We start from the raw sequence: 20,278 nt of genomic DNA, 5'->3' as shown, positions 1-20,278 counted from the left end.
CATCAATGATTGTAGCTTTACTAGTTAGCACCATGTTCCCCCTCTGCCAACAGAGCTCAAACCTTAAAAATGAAGTCTCAAATGAAACCACTGATGTTTAACACTACTGTATATGACCGGTGTGTTATTCTACATTTATCCCCCTATTAATAAACCGTTCCTTTGTAACATAACACCATGCTGTTCAGCTGCTCCTTAAGTCCCAATTCACACCCAGACAGGCCTGGTTATATTTCTGGCCTCCTGTCAAGTACACTAGTTAGACAGCCAGACCAGAGCAGACAGGGTGAGAATTAACCACAGGCTCCCTGTTGCTTGGGGGGGGGGAATCGACTTTTAAGGAGTCCAAGAAACTCAGATTGACTGCGTTCAAACACCCTGACCTCTATTTTTGAATTTCTGGAATAGATTGACAGCAAACTCTGATCACATTTCCCCAGTCAGGTACAGTAGTTTGACACCAGACATAGAGACATCAGGGTGAGAATTAACTGCAGGGTAAATAAATGAGACACAGTAGGGGTAGGTGACACTTTGTATGACTGGGCTCAAGTTTGTAACTCATAAAGTATGATATGGACACACCAGAGAAGTGAACTGCAGGCTTTGCAGTCTTGTGTTGCGAGATCGTTGGAGCCTACACGGTAGAAAGGAAAGGAAAACTTCCTGTCTTAGGATGGCACTTCTTCCAATGATTATTGGCTATAGAAAAAAAAATGAATAAGTAATATGCTCTTTTTCTGTAGCTGGACATCATCTGTCTTGTGCGTTTAGGTGAATTGTTAATTTAGGTTTCCTGCAATCCACATGTTGCATCAAGAGTTTTAATTGTTGCCCATTCCTATGATGTGAAACATGCTCAAGGATGATAATCTGTCTCAATGCTGATGCGTTTCAGTTCAAAGGTTCAGCTTTACCTCCTCCAAATGGCGCCCAGATGACCCGCCGTATGGCCTTGACCCAGTCATCCATGTCCGTCTGGGAGTTTGCCATGAGCAGGAAGGACTCATGGCTGATTGGAGCCCGGTCCTTCTCTCCTGTTCCACCTGGAGGGACAAATGAGGGAGGAGGGAGACAAAAAGTAGAGGTGAGCACACAAGAAATTGAAAATATTTTCCATAACACTGGTATTTTTCAACGAACTAACCCAGTATATTGAAGAGTAGATGTATGTATATAGTGTATTTTTTACATGCATCATGTGTCAACCTCTTGAGCCATTCCCCAAATTTCCTAGATGCTAATTTTTGACTACAGACGCTTTAATGTCTAGTACACATACTGGTTACCTTTCTTTCAGTAACCGTATTGGAGGGCGGAGTATTTGCGACAGATCATTTGGGTTTGTGCAAGCATGAACCCACGGATCTTGAGCCAGCAGGTATTTTTACAAAAAAGAAGGTCGAAAAAGAATCATAAAATACTCTTAGTATGACATTTTAACTCTGGTCTGTATGTTTTGAAATACCTTACTAACTAGTAACTGAGTTTATGAACATCCGATAAACTGAGTGACATATAAAAAAATGAACCCAGAACAAAGAAACCAAAGACAACATCACAGGTCTGTCATAAGGGAATTTATTAGCATGGGATTTTAGTGGGTCTGGATGCTCTTGTGTGGAGGGAGATGGGGGAAATAATTACATTAAAAAGTAAGACCGCTCAGTATATTTGTTTATGTTTATGGCATGTGTGTGTGCTTTAGGTTTTTTTTTGTTTTTTGCTGGCAATTTGGCAAGGTGGCATAAAGGTCAGGAGGTTTCAAGCTCTGTGTTGTTAATCCTTGGATGTGTTTTCAATGCAGTTTGCTACTTTGCTTAATGGTGCTTGACCTAAAAGTCATATTGGCAACTGTGTTTGTGTTTAGGAAACAGTCCAAAATGTGTGGTCTGGAGCTGGACAGTCTGGAGTCAGTGGGTGAGAGGAGGATGAAGGCCAAACTCAGAGCCATCCTGGACAATCCCTCTCACCCTCTCCATGAGGAACTGTGGCAGCTGGGCAGCTCTTTCAGCCATCGGCTGATTCTACCAAAGAGCAGGACGGAGCGCTTCAGACGCTCATTTGTGCCCACTGCCATCAGACTGTACAACAACAGCGGAGACCACAGTCTGTCATCATGCTGACCAGCCCCCCCACCACCACCATGTGGATATACTGTACATTTTTTTTTATTATTCTTATTTCATATTTTTATTCTATTTTTTATTTTTTATTTTATTGTATAATATGTGTATTTATTATCTGTTTCTGTGTAGTTGAGCTGCTGCAACACCCGAATTTCCCCCATGGGGATCAATAAAGGAATATAATAATAGTAAGCAAGATGATAAGATGTATATTTTCTGGTGAATTTTGCATCATAATCAAACAGGAAAGCAGCCCAACATTCTTTAAACTGATTCACAAATTACAAACGCTGGAAAATAGCTTTTGATACCTGTATAATAATTGCTTTTAAACAAAAAAAAAAATGGGGTTGATATCAGATTAAAACCAAATATGCTATAAAGGTTCGTCACCACTAGATGGCACAGTTGTCCTGTTGTACCCTCACCCTTCTTTTCCCATTTCATTTAAGGCATTTAGTTGGTGATCCAGAGCAAATCTTAGTGAGTGCACTTGAATGAATCATTTCCTAAATTTATTTGACCTCATAAACATTATTGAGGCATGCGGAATATCAACACATGAAACAAAATGTTGTGAAACATGATCAGCTGCTACATATAAACCACATTAACACCAAAGGATGCGAGTATATCTTATCTTCGCCCCACCACCTTCGTCCTATGCTACACAGTTCAATAACCTGGAGAATCTGTCATCTGTTTCCCGTTTGTCTGAGCCATTAGTGTTGGATGGTGTTGTTGTCACAGTCATTAAGCTGTGAAGAGGGAATCCAAATATAAACATTGGTGCCATAAAGCTAAGTGCCATTGTCACCCAGCTCTGCAAACTCACACTGGCTTGATGAACAACACTGGGGTCTGTCTTCAGATGGGCTCCAGTTTCGCGGAAATAGTCAACTGAGGATTAAGCATTATTAGATATTTTCCCTTAATTATAGCTTAGTGTGTGTACACATGTGCACAATATCATCTAAATGAATTTGCCCTTAAGAAAAGAGGCCAATTAAAAGGGTGATTGAAAATACAGAGAGGACGCTCAGACATTAAGGAGCCTCAGCACGTCAAATAATTCCATTTCAATGAATCAGGCCCTGATAAGACTGTACAACAGCGGAGACCACAGTCTGTCATCATGCTGACCAGCCCCCCCATGTGGATATACTGTACATTTTTTATTTTTTTCTTATTTTTTATTTTATTTTTATTTTTATTTTATTGTATAATATGTGTATTTATTATCTGTTTCTGTGTAGTTGAGCTGCTGCAACACTTGAATTTCCCCCATGGGGATCAATAAAGGAATATAATAAGACAGACACACACACACACGAACATATGCAGAGCCACTTGAAATTAATCCCAACATAGCCGACAGACACAAAAAGTAGTGAGGAGTACAAAGATTCCATTTGGAGCCAATTAAGATAATACTGACTTCAGGCACACCTCAAACTGATTTTATCTCTCAAAGTCTCAGCATCAATTCTGGTTTCCACGTGGCCGATCATAAGACTGACAGACGTTGACATTTGTGCCACCGAGAAGGTTGGATGTCTACAGCATGTGTGCGTACAGCTTGTGCCTTTAGAGTGTCTGACATTTAAGTACTGAATATATCATAGCTTCCGTTCTGAAATGTCAGACTGCTCGCAGACGCTGTTGAATGGGAGCTGAGGACAGGAGAGACGACAGGATATAGAACAGGTAACTCTCTTTGTACTGAAATCCTTTCTGATGTCGTGGGTCGAGCTTGTTAAACTGTCAATGTGGAGAGAGAGATATGCCTTTACTAAGCATGAGAAGAGAGTCAGGTGATGTAATGCACCTTTGAATATGTTGGATTACATTTTCCACGTATGCACTGTGCAATGGGCCAAGAAGTAGTCCAGCAGAAAAAAAAAAAACTTTTTATACAACCTTTTGAACAGAATACTAATAAGATGTAACTAGTGAGCTTTCGGTTCCAGTAAAACTGTTTTATTTACCTCTGGAGGAGCCCGGCTCTAGTCACATAGAGACATGTTTTCTCTCTCACAGTTTAGCATTTAGCTGCTATATGGAAACAACTATACAGTAACCACTCTTCTGGCCTCGCAAAAGTGATGCAGTTTTACAGCGTTTGGTGTGCTTTATGTCCCTCAGGTCACACCCTCCATTGATAATGTGACTGATGATTGGGCACTGTGAATCGCTTGGGGATTAACTTTATACAACCTCGGTGCTACTTATTATTGGTACTATGTATGAGAGAGAGAGAGAGAGAGAGAGAGAGAGACATAAAAGAATAGGTTTTTTTTTTACCAAGTAAGACAGGAAATTAAGCTTAAAAATCACATTTACGTGTTTTAATAACAAAATGTAATTCTAGCGTTGTCTACATGGGATTAGTTTTGCAGGAGCAGTTGAGCATGACACAATAAGAGACAGAGACAAAACTAAAGAGACATCACCCCCCTAGCCTTACAGCTGCTTTTGATATCCGACCTTATGTATTTTAAAATCCAGTATGCACTGCTGTGGACACAACAAGCTGCCACCTTAATAAACTGTTTCCACTGCAAGTGTGACACAAAGTACAGCTGACCCAACAATCATTCAGCTACAGTATCTGCTAATGCAAGTAATAATAAGCTACTTGGAAAAACTGTAAATCAGATTATATCAGTTTTCATATCAGGATATGAAAACGTCCTGCCTTTTATTATTAGATAACAAGATCCAAGGTTAATACATCTTTAAGAAAAAAATGATTAAATCTTAACCTAAACTAAGTTGGTAGATAATTATTAGTTAGATAACTATGAGTCATTATTCAACCAAATACTTTACTTTTCTTTATGTTGGGTAACAATTCATCCATCTTCACATTCAAACATTTAGCATAAGTTGGTTGGTTACTGCATAACTTTGCACATAAAGACTTTGTTGAGGGATGCAAAAATCTCAACAAACGATGAAAAGCATTAACCATGAGCCAGTACCTTTAACTACTACGCAAGAAAAAAGCCATAAAAAAGAGGTTGTATATCAGGTGCCTGCATCAATCACAAAGCTACTCACGCTCTCCAACTTCAGCCTCTAAAACGCTTGTAAAAAAATCTCCAGCATCTGTTTCCTGTTACCTTGGAGATGTAGTTTCTTCAGTCTGTCCGGCTTGCAGCACACTGGCCCCATGTCTGAGTGAGCGGAGCAGGCTGGAGCTGGGACAAGCACCGGCCTAAAGCTGCAGCATGGAGCGGCTCCTCCGTCACCACTGTGTCCGTTTGGAAACAGATCAGTACGCAGGTGACGGCCAGAACCTGCCAGTGAGGCATGCTATATGCCAGCGGAAACAAAAACCCGTCAAACGAGTCCCACTTCTTGTCCTTCACTCATTTATTCTGTCCATTCATTCATTCTTTTCTTCCCGTCTCTTTCATTCAGCAGTGTGGGCAGCAGGTCCGTTCCCTCAGCCCCCCTGGGGAGAAGCAAATCCCTGAGGAGGAATGTAACAAGGATCTCTCTCTCTCTGTCTCTCTCTCTCTCTTTCTCTCTTGTGTGTGTGTGTGTGTGTGTGTGTATGTGTGTGTATGTATGTGTGTATGTGTGCAGTGGCAGGGAGATGGGCTGTCCTCCAATCTTTGCCAAACAAACTTGTACGCACACACACAGAGGGAAACCAGACAGTGCCAATCAATCTCTGTGAGACAAAGGCAGTGCAGACCTCTGTTACTTCAGACTCGTTCCAGAAACACACTAGTCTGTATGCATGGAATATTGTGTGCAAAATCAGTTTTGACACTTTCTATTACTGATTGCTATAACCAAAAAGTGAGCCTGCTGTTTAGAGCAAGTGTGAGCGTGGCTCCGTCTATTTCTTAAAAAAGCCACGAAAGCTAATGGAGTACAAGCATTTCATCGAAGCGTGCTTCAATGAAACCTAATTTGAACAGTTTTCTTCAAAAATACAAAATGTCCAAAAAAAATACTCTCCAAGCTCCATGGCTTCATCTAAACTAATTAACAAGCACAGGCATGACTTTCTAAATAGTTGTCTACATGGGATTAGTTTTGCAGGAGAGTGATGGTAAAGTGATTCTAGTGCAGAAAGTTGAGCATGACACAATAAGAGACAGAGACAAAACTAAAGAGACATCACCCCCCTAGCCTTACAGCCGCTTTTAATATCCGACCTTGTGTTTTTTAATCCAGTAACTGAGGCAGAAGTTGCAAGAGGTTATAATAGGTTCTTGTTGAATAATCTACAATGGAAATAAACTCAAGAGCTAGTTATTCTTAGCAAATATTGTGGCCGAAATACCTGAACAGACAAAGAAAATACGGCATGTTCCATCTATAAAAATGTTATCAATCCAAAGTTCAAGAAAAAACACCACAGTCTTGAATTCTCATGTTGGAGGATCGTGGTGGAGGCTGAATACAAAACAGCAATCTCACATAGTATAACCTATTTAATACATTTTGAGAAATATTAAGCATCTTTTATTTAGTTATCTGCATTCCTCTTCAGTACTGTACATGCCAAGAATATTATTGTGTCCAAGATATGCAAATTTTTCATAGTATAATATTTTGAAAAAAGTAAAAACTAATCATAGTATACTTTTTGACAAAAGTCATGGTGTACTATGTCAAAGAAAGTCACATTATAGTATAAAAGTCTTAATCTTGAGTTGAAAAAAGTCTTAATCCTTCAACATCTGCTGAAAATCCTGGGGGACGTTGAATAAGTCAGTGCTAGTTTTTATTTCTTTCCTAACAGATTTACCAAAGACACACCGAAGAACAGTGACATTGTGGCGTAGATCTGGACTCCCTGATGATGGTGTCAGAAAGAAGGATGCTGTCAAAGCTACATGTGATCTTGGACAATGTCTCCCACCCATTCCATGGGTGTTGGTCAAACAAAGGAGTACAATCAAACATTTCAACTCATACCTCAATAGACTTGCCGTTAAGCTTGTTCCACCCCATAATTTCTGATTGCTTGTATTTTTCTATAAATATGAACTGTAATATAAAGTGTACCATAATTCATATGTGTAATACTCTGCAAGTAATACTGCATTTATACTGTACATTAAAAAAAAAATAGTCTTATTAAATTTTTCTTTGTACCATTCTTGTCTGTATATTTAAAGCACATTGAAGATCCCACTCAGTATTTTTGATGTACACATTTGCGCACATATTTAATGTTTCTCATTGCATTTTTCTTGTTTTTGTTTTTTACTTGTATCATAACTACATAATGTAAATTATATTTTAGCATTATGTACATAATTAACATTGCACTTAGTAATTTATTTACATGTCACATAGTCATTTAGTTCTATTTTTCATATATTTTTTCATGCATATGTATAAGAGCAACTGTAATGAACCAACTTCCTCCGGGGATCAATAAAGTGTATCTGATTCTGATGTCAAAAATTTCATGAAAAGAAACGCTGAAACTATGACGATAATAGTCATGAAAAGTCATAGTATAATATGTCGAAAAAAGTAATAGTATAGTATGTTGAAGAAAGTATAGTAGATCACAGTATAGTCACAGTATAGTCACAGTATAGTAGATCAATTATTAATTATTTTTAAAAGGTAGTATAGTATAGGATGTCTAACGAAGTTTAAAAAAAGTCATAGTATAGTATGTTGAACAAATAAAAGTAGTATTATATGTCCAAAAAAGTCTTAAAAGGTCATAGTATTGTATGTAGCAAAAAGTCATAGTATAGTATGTCAAACAAAGTAAAAGGAAAAAAACGTTGTATAGTATGTTTGTAAAAGTTAAAAAAAGTCATAGTATGGTATGTTGACAACATTAAAAAGTCATAGTACAGTATATAAAAAAAAGGAATAAGTCATACTACAGTAAGTTGCAAAAAGTCATAGTATAGTAAGAAGAAAGTTATAGCACAGTATGTCTAAATTAGTTCTAGTATAGTATGTCGAAAAAAGTCATAGTGTAGTATGTCAAAAAAAGTCATAGTATAGTATGTCAAGAAGCGAAAAAAGTCATAGTATAGTAAGTAGATAGTCATAGTACAGTTAGTTGAAAAATGTCATAGTACAGTGTGATGAAAAAAGTGTAAAAGGTCATAGTATAGTATGACAAAAAAATAAACAAGTCATAGTATAGTATGACAAAAAATTCAACAAAGTCATAGTATAGTAAGTCGATAAAAGTCATAGTATAGTATGACGAAAAAAGTCATAGTGTAGTATGTCAAAAACAGCGGAAAAAGTCATAGTATAGTAAGTAGAAAGTCATAGTATAGTATGTCGAAAAAAATGAATAGTATAGTATGTCAAAAAAATAAATAAAGTCATAGTAAGTCATAGTACAGTATGACGAAAAAAAGTCATGGTATAGTATGTCAAAATAAGTCATAGTATAGTATGTCAAAAAAAAAAAACCCCCAAAAAGTCATAGTATAGTATGTGAAAAAAGAAAAATTAAAGTAAGTAGTCATAGTATAGTATGTCGAAAAAAGTCAAAGTATAGTATGTTGAAATATTAAATTAAGTCATAGTATAGTATGTCGAAAATAGTCATAGTATAGTATGTCAAGAAGCAAAAAAAGTCATAGTACTGTAAGTTAAAAAAGTCATAGTATAGTAAGTAGAGAGTCATAGTATAGTTAGTCGAAAAATGTCATAGTGTAGTATGACGAAAAAAAATGTCATAGTGTAGTATGTTGAAAAAATCCATAGTATAGTATGTCGAAAAATGTAATATAGTTATAGTATAGTAAGTCGAAAAAAGTGAAAAAAATCATAGTATAGTATGCCGAAAGAAATCAAAGTATAGTATGTCAAAAGAATTGAAAAAAAAGTTATAGTATAGTTATGTAATATAGTCAGAGTATAGTATGTCGAAAAAAGTGAAAAAAGTCATAGTATACTATGTCAAAAAAAGTCATAGTATAGTATGTCGAAAAATTAAATAAAGTCATAGTATAGTATGTCGATAAAAATCATAGTATAGTATGTCAAGAAGCGAAAAAAGTCACAGTACAGTAAGTTGAAAAATTATAGTATAATAAGTAGAGAGTCATAGTATAGTATGACGAAAAAAGTCATAGTAAAGTGTTAAAAAGTTATAGAATAGTATGTTGAAAAAAATGTAATAATCATAGTATAGTAGGTTACATTTTTTTTAAAAAGGCATAAAAGTGTGGAAAAAGTAAAAAAGAATCATTGTATAGTTTTTCAAAAACAGTAACAGTATAGTATGTTGGAAAAAGTAAAATAATAAAAGTCATAGTATTGTATGTCGAAAAAATGTTATAGTATACTATGTCAAAAGTATGTCAAAAAAAGTCATAGTATAGTATGTCGATAAAAGTCATAGTGTAGTGTGTCAAGAAGCGAAAAAAGTCATAGTACAGTAAGTAGATAGTCATAGTACAGTTAGTTGAAAAATGTCATAGTACAGTGTGATGAAAAAAGTGTAAAAAGTCATAGTATAGTATGACAAAAAAATAAACAAGTCATAGTATAGTATGACAAAAAATTCAACAAAGTCATAGTATAGTAAGTCGATAAAAGTCATAGTATAGTATGACGAAAAAAGTCATAGTGTAGTATGTCAAAAACAGCGGAAAAAGTCATAGTATAGTAAGTAGAAAGTCATAGTATAGTATGTCGAAAAAAATGAATAGTATAGTATGTCAAAAAAATAAATAAAGTCATAGTAAGTCATAGTACAGTATGACGAAAAAAAGTCATGGTATAGTATGTCAAAATAAGTCATAGTATAGTATGTCGAAAAAACCCCCAAAAAGTCATAGTATAGTATGTAGAAAAATTAAATAAAGTCATAGTATAGTATGTAGAAAAAAGTCAAAGTATAGTATGTTGAAATATTAAATTAAGTCATAGTATAGTATGTCGAAAATAGTCATAGTATAGTATGTCAAGAAGCAAAAAAAGTCATAGTACTGTAAGTTAAAAAAGTCATAGTATAGTAAGTAGAAAGTCATAGTATAGTATGTCGAAAAAAATGAATAGTATAGTATGTCAAAAAAATAAATAAAGTCATAGTAAGTCATAGTACAGTATGACGAAAAAAAAAAAAGTCATGGTATAGTATGTCAAAATAAGTCATAGTATAGTATGTCGAAAAAAGTCAAAGTATAGTATGTTGAAATATTAAATTAAGTCATAGTATAGTATGTCGAAAAAAATAGTCATAGTATAGTATGTCAAGAAAAAAAAAGTCATAGTATTGTAAGTTAAAAAAGTCATAGTATAGTAAGTAGAAGTCATAGTATAGTTAGTTGAAAAAAATGTCATAGTATAGTATGTGAAAAAAGTGTAAAAAGTCATAAGTATAGTATGTAAAAAAAGTCATAAGTATGTCAAAAAAGTCATAGTATAGTATGTCATGTAAATAAAAAAATGTCAAAAAGTCATAGTATAGTAAGTCGAAAAATTAAAAAAGTCATAGTATAGTATGTAGAGACAAAAAAAAAAAGTCATAGTATAGTATGTCAAAATATTAAAAAAAAGTCATAGTATAGTATGTAAAATAGTCATAGTATAGTATGTCAAAAGTCAAGTATGAAAAAAATGATAGTATAGTATGTCAAAAAAATAAATAAAGTCATAGTAAGTCATAGTACAGTATGACGAAAAAAAGTCATGGTATAGTATGTCAAAATAAGTCATAGTATAGTATGTCGAAAAAAACCCCCAAAAAGTCATAGTATAGTATGTAGAAAAATTAAATAAAGTCATAGTATAGTATGTAGAAAAAAGTCAAAGTATAGTATGTAGAAATATTAAATTAAGTCATAGTATAGTATGTCGAAAATAGTCATAGTATAGTATGTCAAGAAGCAAAAAAAGTCATAGTACTGTAAGTTAAAAAAGTCATAGTATAGTAAGTAGAAAGTCATAGTATAGTATGTCGAAAAAAATGAATAGTATAGTATGTCAAAAAAATAAATAAAGTCATAGTAAGTCATAGTACAGTATGACGAAAAAAAGTCATGGTATAGTATGTCAAAATAAGTCATAGTATAGTATGTCGAAAAAAGTCAAAGTATAGTATGTTGAAATATTAAATTAAGTCATAGTATAGTATGTCGAAAATAGTCATAGTATAGTATGTCAAGAAGCAAAAAAAGTCATAGTATTGTAAGTTAAAAAAGTCATAGTATAGTAAGTAGATAGTCATAGTACAGTTAGTTGAAAAATGTCATAGTAGTAGTGTGATGAAAAAAGTGTAAAAAGTCATAGTATAGTATGACAAAAAAATAAACAAGTCATAGTATAGTATGACAAAAAATTCAACAAAGTCATAGTATAGTAAGTCGATAAAAGTCATAGTATAGTATGAAAAAAAAAAAGTCATAGTCATAGTATGTCAAAAAAGTCATAGTGTAGTATGTCAAAAAAGTCATAGTATAGTAAGTAGAAAGTCATAGTATAGTATGTCGAAAAAAATGAATAGTATAGTATGTCAAAAAAATAAATAAAGTCATAGTAAGTCATAGTACAGTATGACGAAAAAAAAGTCATGGTATAGTATGTCAAAATAAGTCATAGTATAGTATGTCGAAAAAAACCCCCAAAAAGTCATAGTATAGTTGTAGAAAAATTAAATAAAGTCATAGTATAGTATGTAGTATAAAAAAGTCAAAGTATAGTATGTTGAAATATTAAATTAAGTCATAGTATAGTATGTCGAAAATAGTCATAGTATAGTATGTCAAGAAGCAAAAAAAGTCATAGTACTGTAAGTTAAAAAAGTCATAGTATAGTAAGTAGAAAGTCATAGTATAGTATGTCGAAAAAAATGAATAGTATAGTATGTCAAAAAAATAAATAAAGTCATAGTAAGTCATAGTACAGTATGACGAAAAAAAGTCATGGTATAGTATGTCAAAATAAGTCATAGTATAGTATGTATACATTTTTTTTAAAAAAAAAGTCAAAGTATAGTATGTTGAAATATTAAATTAAGTCATAGTATAGTATGTCGAAAATAGTCATAGTATAGTATGTCAAGAAGCAAAAAAAGTCATAGTATTGTAAGTTAAAAAAGTCATAGTATAGTAAGTAGATAGTCATAGTACAGTTAGTTGAAAAATGTCATAGTACAGTGTGATGAAAAAAGTGTAAAAAGTCATAGTATAGTATGACAAAAAAATAAACAAGTCATAGTATAGTATGACAAAAAATTCAACAAAGTCATAGTATAGTAAGTCGATAAAAGTCATAGTATAGTATGACGAAAAAAGTCATAGTGTAGTATGTCAAAAACAGCGAAAAAAGTCATAGTACAGTAAGTTGAAAAAAGTCATAGTATAGTATGTCGAAAAAAAAAAAATGAATAGTATAGTATGTCAAAAAAATAAATAAAGTCATAGTAAGTCATAGTACAGTATGACGAAAAAAAGTCATGGTATAGTATGTCAAAATAAGTCATAGTATAGTATGTCGAAAAAAAACCCCAAAAAGTCATAGTATAGTATGTAGAAAAATTAAATAAAGTCATAGTATAGTATGTAGAAAAAAGTCAAAGTATAGTATGTTGAAATATTAAATTAAGTCATAGTATAGTATGTCGAAAATAGTCATAGTATAGTATGTCAAGAAGCAAAAAAAGTCATAGTACTGTAAGTTAAAAAAGTCATAGTATAGTAAGTAGAAAAATGTCATAGTATAGTATGTCGAAAAAAATGAATAGTATAGTATGTCAAAAAAAAAATAAATAAAGTCATAGTAAGTCATAGTACAGTATGAGTCGAAAAAAAAAAAGTCATGGTATAGTATGTCAAAATAAGTCATAGTATAGTATGTCGAAAAAAGTCAAAGTATAGTATGTTGAAATATTAAATTAAGTCATAGTATAGTATGTCGAAAATAGTCATAGTATAGTATGTCAAGAAGCAAAAAAAGTCATAGTAAAGTTAAAAAAGTCATAGTAAGTATAGTAAGTAGTTAGTGTGGAAAAAAGTCATAGTAGTAGTATGTGAAAAATGTCATAGTATAGTATGATGAAAAAAGTAAAAAAGTCATAGTATAGTATGTCAAGTCATAGTATAGTATGACAAAAAATTCATAACAAAGTCATAGTATAGACAAAAAAAGTATAAAAGTCATAGTATAGTATGTCGAAAAAAGTCATAGTATAGTATGTCAAAAAGTCATAGTAAAAAAGTCATAGTATAGTAAGTAGAAAGTCATAGTATAGTATGTCGAAAAAAATGAATAGTATAGTATGTCAAAAAAATAAATAAAGTCATAGTAAGTCATAGTACAGTATGACGAAAAAAAGTCATGGTATAGTATGTCAAAATAAGTCATAGTATAGTATGTCGAAAAAAAACCCCAAAAAGTCATAGTATAGTATGTAGAAAAATTAAATAAAGTCATAGTATAGTATGTAGAAAAAAGTCAAAGTATAGTATGTGTTGAAATATTAAAGTTAAGTCATAGTATAGTATGTCGAAAATAGTCATAGTATAGTATGTAGTAGAAAAAAAGCAAAAATAGTCATAGTACTGTAAGTTAAAAAAGTCATAGTATAGTAAGTAGAAAGTCATAGTATAGTATGTCGAAAAAAATGAATAGTATAATGTCAAAAATGTCAAAAAATAAATAAAGTCATAGTAAGTCATAGTACAGTATGACGAAAAAAAGTCATGGTATAGTATGTCAAAATAAGTCATAGTATAGTATGTCGAAAAAAGTCAAAGTATAGTATGTTGAAATATTAAATTAAGTCATAGTATAGTATGTCGAAAATAGTCATAGTATAGTATGTCAAGAAGCTATGTCAAAAAAAAAGTCATAGTATTGTAAGTTAAAAAAGTCATAGTATAGTAAGTAGATAGTCATAGTACAGTTAGTTGAAAAATGTCATAGTACAGTGTGAAAAAAAAAGTGTAAAAAGTCATAGTATAGTATGACAAAAAAATAAACAAGTCATAGTATAGTATGACAAAAAATTCAACAAAGTCATAGTATAGTAAGTCGATAAAAGTCATAGTATAGTATGACGAAAAAAGTCATAGTGTAGTATGTCAAAAACAGCGGAAAAAGTCATAGTATAGTAAGTAGAAAGTCATAGTATAGTATGTCGAAAAAAATGAATAGTATAGTATGTCAAAAAAATAAATAAAGTCATAGTAAGTCATAGTACAGTATATGACGAAAAAAAAGTCATGGTATAGTATGTCAAAATAAGTCATAGTATAGTATGTCGAAAAAAATCAAAAAGTCATAGTATAGTATGTAGAAAAAAAAAAAGTCATAGTAATGTAGAAAAAAAGTATAGTATTGAAATATTAAATTAAGTCATAGTATAGTATGTGAAAATAGTCATAGTATAGTATGTCAAGAAGCAAAAAAAGTCATAGTACTGTAAGTTAAAAAAGTCATAGTATAGTAAGTAGAAAGTCATAGTATAGTATGTCGAAAAAAATGAATAGTATAGTATGTGAAAAAAAAATAAATAAAGTCATAGTAAGTCATAGTACAGTATAAAAAAAAAAGTCATGGTATAGTATGTAAAATAAGTCATAGTATAGTATGTCGAAAAAAACCCCCAAAAAGTCATAGTATAGTATGTAGAAAAATTAAATAAAGTCATAGTATAGTATGTAGAAAAAAGTCAAAGTATAGTATGTTGAAATATTAAATTAAGTCATAGTATAGTATGTCGAAAATAGTCATAGTATAGTATGTCAAGAAAAAGTCATAGTACTGTAAAAAAAAAAATGAATAGTATAGTATGTCAAAAAAATAAATAAAGTCATAGTAAGTCATAGTACAGTATGACGAAAAAAAAAAAAGTCATGGTATAGTATGTCAAAATAAGTCATAGTATAGTATGTCGAAAAAAAAAAACCCCCAAAAAGTCATAGTATAGTATGTAGAAAAATTAAATAAAGTCATAGTATAGTATGTAGAAAAAAGTCAAAGTATAGTATGTAGAAAAATTAAATAAAGTCATAGTATAGTATGTCGAAAATAGTCATAGTATAGTATGTCAAGAAGCAAAAAAAGTCATAGTACTGTAAGTTAAAAAAGTCATAGTATAGTAAGTAGAAAGTCATAGTATAGTATGTCGAAAAAAATGAATAGTATAGTATGTCAAAAAAATAAATAAAGTCATAGTAAGTCATAGTACAGTATGACGAAAAAAAGTCAGTATAGTAATGTCAAAATAAGTCATAGTATAGTATGTCAAAAAAGTCATAGTATAGTATGTCAAAATAAATAAAGTCATAGTATAGTAGTATGTCAAAGTATAGTATGAAATAAAAAAGTCAAAGTATAGTATGTTGAAATATTAAATTAAGTCATAGTATAGTATGTCGAAAATAGTCATAGTATAGTATGTCAAGAAGCAAAAAAAATGAATAGTATAGTATGTCAAAAAAATAAATAAAGTCATAGTAAGTCATAGTACAGTATGACGAAAAAAAAAGTCATGGTATAGTATGTCAAAATAAGTCATAGTATAGTATGTCAAAAAAAACCCCCCAAAAAGTCATAGTATAGTATGTAGAAAAATTAAATAAAGTCATAGTATAGTATGTAGAAAAAAGTCAAAGTATAGTATGTAGAAAAAAAATTAAATATGACAAAAAAAGTCATAGTATAGTATGTCGAAAATAGTCATAGTATAGTATGTCAAGAAAGTCATAGTAAAAAAAGTCATAGTACTGTAAGTTAAAAAAGTCATAGTATAGTAAGTAGAAAGTCATAGTATAGTATGTCGAAAAAAATGAATAGTATAGTATGTCAAAAAAATAAAAAGTCATAGTAAGTCATAGTACAGTATGACGAAAAAAAGTCATGGTATAGTATGTCAAAATAAGTCATAGTATAGTATGTCGAAAAAAGTCAAAGTATAGTATGTTGAAATATTAAATTAAGTCATAGTATAGTATGTGAAAATAGTCATAGTATAGTATGTCAAGAAGCAAAAAAAGTCATAGTACTGTAAGTTAAAAAAGTCATAGTATAGTAAGTAGAAGTCATAGTATAGTTAGTGAAAAATGTCATAGTATAGTATGTCAAAAAAGTGTAAAAAAGTCATAGTACAAAGTATGAAAAAAAAGTCATAGTATAGTATGTCAAAAAAAAAAGTCATAGTAAATCGAAAAAAGTCATAGTATAGTATGTCATAGTATAGTAAAAAGTCAAAGTATAGTATGTGAAATATTAAATTAAGTCATAGTATAGTATGTCGAAAATAGTCATAGTATAGTATGTATAGTATGCAAAAAAAAAAATGAATAGTATAGTATGTCAAAAAAATAAATAAAGTCATAGTAAAGTCATAGTAAGTCATAGTACAGTATGACGAAAAAAAGTCATGGTATAGTATGTCAAAATAAGTCATAGTATAGTATGTCGAAAAAAACCCCCAAAAAGTCATAGTATAGTATGTAGAAAAATTAAATAAAGTCATAGTATAGTATGTAGAAAAAAGTCAAAGTATAGTATGTATGAAAAATTAAATAAAGTCATAGTATAGTATGTCGAAAATAGTCATAGTATAGTATGTCAAGAAGCAAAAAAAGTCATAGTACTGTAAGTTAAAAAAGTCATAGTATAGTAAGTAGAAAGTCATAGTATAGTATGTCGAAAAAAATGAATAGTATAGTATGTCAAAAAAATAAATAAAGTCATAGTAAGTCATAGTACAGTATGACGAAAAAAAGTCATGGTATAGTATGTCAAAATAAGTCATAGTATAGTATGTCGAAAAAAAAAAGTCAAAGTATAGTATGTTGAAATATTAAATTAAGTCATAGTATAGTATGTCGAAAATAGTCATAGTATAGTATGTCAAAAAAAAAAAAAGTTATGTCAAAAAAGTCATAGTATAGTATAGTAGTCAAAAAAAGTCATAAAAAAATGAATAGTATAGTATGTCAAAAAAATAAATAAAGTCATAGTAAGTCATAGTACAGTATGACGAAAAAAAGTCATGGTATAGTATGTCAAAATAAGTCATAGTATAGTATGTCGAAAAAGCAAAAAAGTCATAGTATAGTATGTAGAAAAATTAAATAAAGTCATAGTATAGTATGTAGAAAAAAGTCAAAGTATAGTATGTAGAAAAATTAAATAAAGTCATAGTATAGTATGTCGAAAATAGTCATAGTATAGTATGTCAAGAAGCAAAAAAAGTCATAGTACTGTAAGTTAAAAAAGTCATAGTATAGTAAGTAGAAAGTCATAGTATAGTATGTCGAAAAAAATGAATAGTATAGTATGTCAAAAAAATAAATAAAGTCATAGTAAGTCATAGTACAGTATGACGAAAAAAAGTCATGGTATAGTATGTCAAAATAAGTCATAGTATAGTATGTCGAAAAAAGTCAAAGTATAGTATGTTGAAATATTAAATTAAGTCATAGTATAGTATGTCGAAAATAGTCATAGTATAGTATGTCAAGAAGCAAAAAAAGTCATAGTACTGTAAGTTAAAAAAGTCATAGTATAGTAAGTAGAAAGTCATAGTATAGTATGTCGAAAAAAATGAATAGTATAGTATGTCAAAAAAATAAATAAAGTCATAGTAAGTCATAGTATAGTATGACGAAAAAAAGTCATGGTATAGTATGTCAAAATAAGTCATAGTATAGTATGTCGAAAAAACCCCCCAAAAAGTCATAGTATAGTATGTAGAAAAATTAAATAAAGTCATAGTATAGTATGTAGAAAAAAGTCAAAGTATAGTATGTTGAAATATTAAATTAAGTCATAGTATAGTATGTCGAAAATAGTCATAGTATAGTATGTCAAGAAGCAAAAAAAATGAATAGTATAGTATGTCAAAAAAATAAATAAAGTCATAGTAAGTCATAGTACAGTATGACGAAAAAAAGTCATGGTATAGTCATGTCAAAAATAGTATAGTATGTCGAAAAAAACCCCCAAAAAGTCATAGTATAGTATGTAGAAAAATTAAATAAAGTCATAGTATAGTATGTAGAAAAAAGTCAAAGTATAGTATGTAGAAAAATTAAATAAAGTCATAGTATAGTATGTCGAAAATAGTCATAGTATAGTATGTCAAGAAGCAAAAAAAGTCATAGTACTGTAAGTTAAAAAAGTCATAGTATAGTAAGTAGAAAGTCATAGTATAGTATGTCGAAAAAAATGAATAGTATAGTATGTCAAAAAAATAAATAAAGTCATAGTAAGTCATAGTACAGTATGACGAAAAAAAGTCATGGTATAGTATGTCAAAATAAGTCATAGTATAGTATGTCGAAAAAAGTCAAAGTATAGTATGTTGAAATATTAAATTAAGTCATAGTATAGTATGTCGAAAATAGTCATAGTATAGTATGTCAAGAAGCAAAAAAAATGAATAGTATAGTATGTCAAAAAAATAAATAAAGTCATAGTAAGTCATAGTACAGTATGACGAAAAAAAGTCATGGTATAGTATGTCAAAATAAGTCATAGTATAGTATGTCGAAAAAAACCCCCAAAAAGTCATAGTATAGTATGTAGAAAAATTAAATAAAGTCATAGTAAGTATAGTATGTTGAAAAATTAAAAAGTCAAAGTATAGTATGTAGAAAAATTAAATAAAGTCATAGTATAGTATGTCGAAAATAGTCATAGTATAGTATGTCAAGAAGCAAAAAAAGTCATAGTACTGTAAGTTAAAAAAGTCATAGTATAGTAAGTAGAAAGTCATAGTATAGTATGTCGAAAAAAATGAATAGTATAGTATGTCAAAAAAATAAATAAAGTCATAGTAAGTCATAGTACAGTATGACGAAAAAAAGTCATGGTATAGTATGTCAAAATAAGTCATAGTATAGTATGTCGAAAAAACCCCCCAAAAAGTCATAGTATAGTATGTAGAAAAATTAAATAAAGTCATAGTATAGTATGTAGAAAAAAGTCAAAGTATAGTATGTTGAAATATTAAATTAAGTCATAGTATAGTATGTCGAAAAAGTCATAGTATAGTATGTCAAGAAGCAAAAAAAATGAATAGTATAGTATGTCAAAAAAATAAATAAAGTCATAGTAAGTCATAGTACAGTATGACGAAAAAAAGTCATAGTATAGTATGTCAAAAAAGTCATAGTATAGTAAAAAAAAAAAAGTCCCCAAAAAGTCATAGTATAGTATGTAAAAAATAGTAAAAAAAGTCATAGTATAGTATGTAGAAAAAAGTCAAAGTATAGTATGTTGTCGAAAAAATATTAAAGTAAGTCATAGTATAGTATGTCGAAAAAAGTCATAGTATAGTATGTCAAGAAGCAAAAAAAATGAATAGTATAGTATGTCAAAAAAATAAATAAAGTCATAGTAAGTCATAGTACAGTATGTATGAAAAAAAAAAAGTCATAGTATAGTATGTCAAAATAAGTCATAGTATAGTATGTCGAAAAAAAAAGTCATAGTATAGTATGTAGAAAAATTAAATAAAGTCATAGTATAGTATGTAGAAAAAAGTCAAAGTATAGTATGTGAAAAATTAAATAAAGTCATAGTATAGTATGTCGAAAATAGTCATAGTATAGTATGTCAAGAAGCAAAAAAAGTCATAGTACTGTAAGTTAAAAAAGTCATAGTATAGTAAGTAGAAAGTCATAGTATAGTATGAAAAAAAAAAAAATGAATAGTATAGTATGTCAAAAAAATAAATAAAGTCATAGTAAGTCATAGTACAGTATGACGAAAAAAAGTCATGGTATAGTATGTCAAAATAAGTCATAGTATAGTATGTCGAAAAAAAGTCATGGTATAGTATGTTGAAATATTAAGTCATAGTATAGTATAGTATAGTATGTTGAAATAAAATAGTCATAGTATAGTATGTCAAGTAAGTATGTCAAGAAAAAAAAGTCATAGTATTGTAAGTTAAAAAAGTCATAGTATAGTAAGTAGAGAGTCATAGTATAGTAGTATAGTCGAAAAATGTCAAAAGTCATAGTATAGTATGACAAAAAAATAAAAAAAGTCATAGTGTAGTATGTTGAAAAAATCCATAGTATAGTATGTCGAAAAATGTAATATAGTTATAGTATAGTAAGTCGAAAAAAGTGAAAAAAATCATAGTATAGTATGCCGAAAGAAATCAAAGTATAGTATGTCAAAAGAATTGAAAAAAAAGTTATAGTATAGTTATGTAATATAGT

At 30.1% G+C, this 20,278-nt stretch overlaps 1 protein-coding gene across 2 annotated transcripts in view; it reads right to left on the bottom strand.

Moving 5' to 3' along the window:
• The window catches only part of si:dkey-191m6.4 (rho GTPase-activating protein 22), a 47,218-nt gene that overhangs the window by 5,209 nt on the left and 21,731 nt on the right, over positions 1-20,278 (bottom strand). Inside the window, exon 5 of one of the 2 annotated variants that reach the window (XM_054599123.1) lies at positions 918-1,037. In XM_054599123.1, coding sequence (XP_054455098.1) covers positions 918-1,037 — 120 coding nt within the window. Of the gene's footprint in view, positions 1-917; positions 1,047-20,278 lie in introns of both variants that reach the window. The other variant, XM_054599122.1, reaches the window with a different exon arrangement.

This window comes from Anoplopoma fimbria, chromosome 5 (assembly GCF_027596085.1).
Source record: "Anoplopoma fimbria isolate UVic2021 breed Golden Eagle Sablefish chromosome 5, Afim_UVic_2022, whole genome shotgun sequence".
Classification (NCBI taxonomy): Eukaryota; Metazoa; Chordata; class Actinopteri; order Perciformes; family Anoplopomatidae; genus Anoplopoma; species Anoplopoma fimbria.
This window is presented reverse-complemented; position numbering and strand designations above follow the sequence as displayed.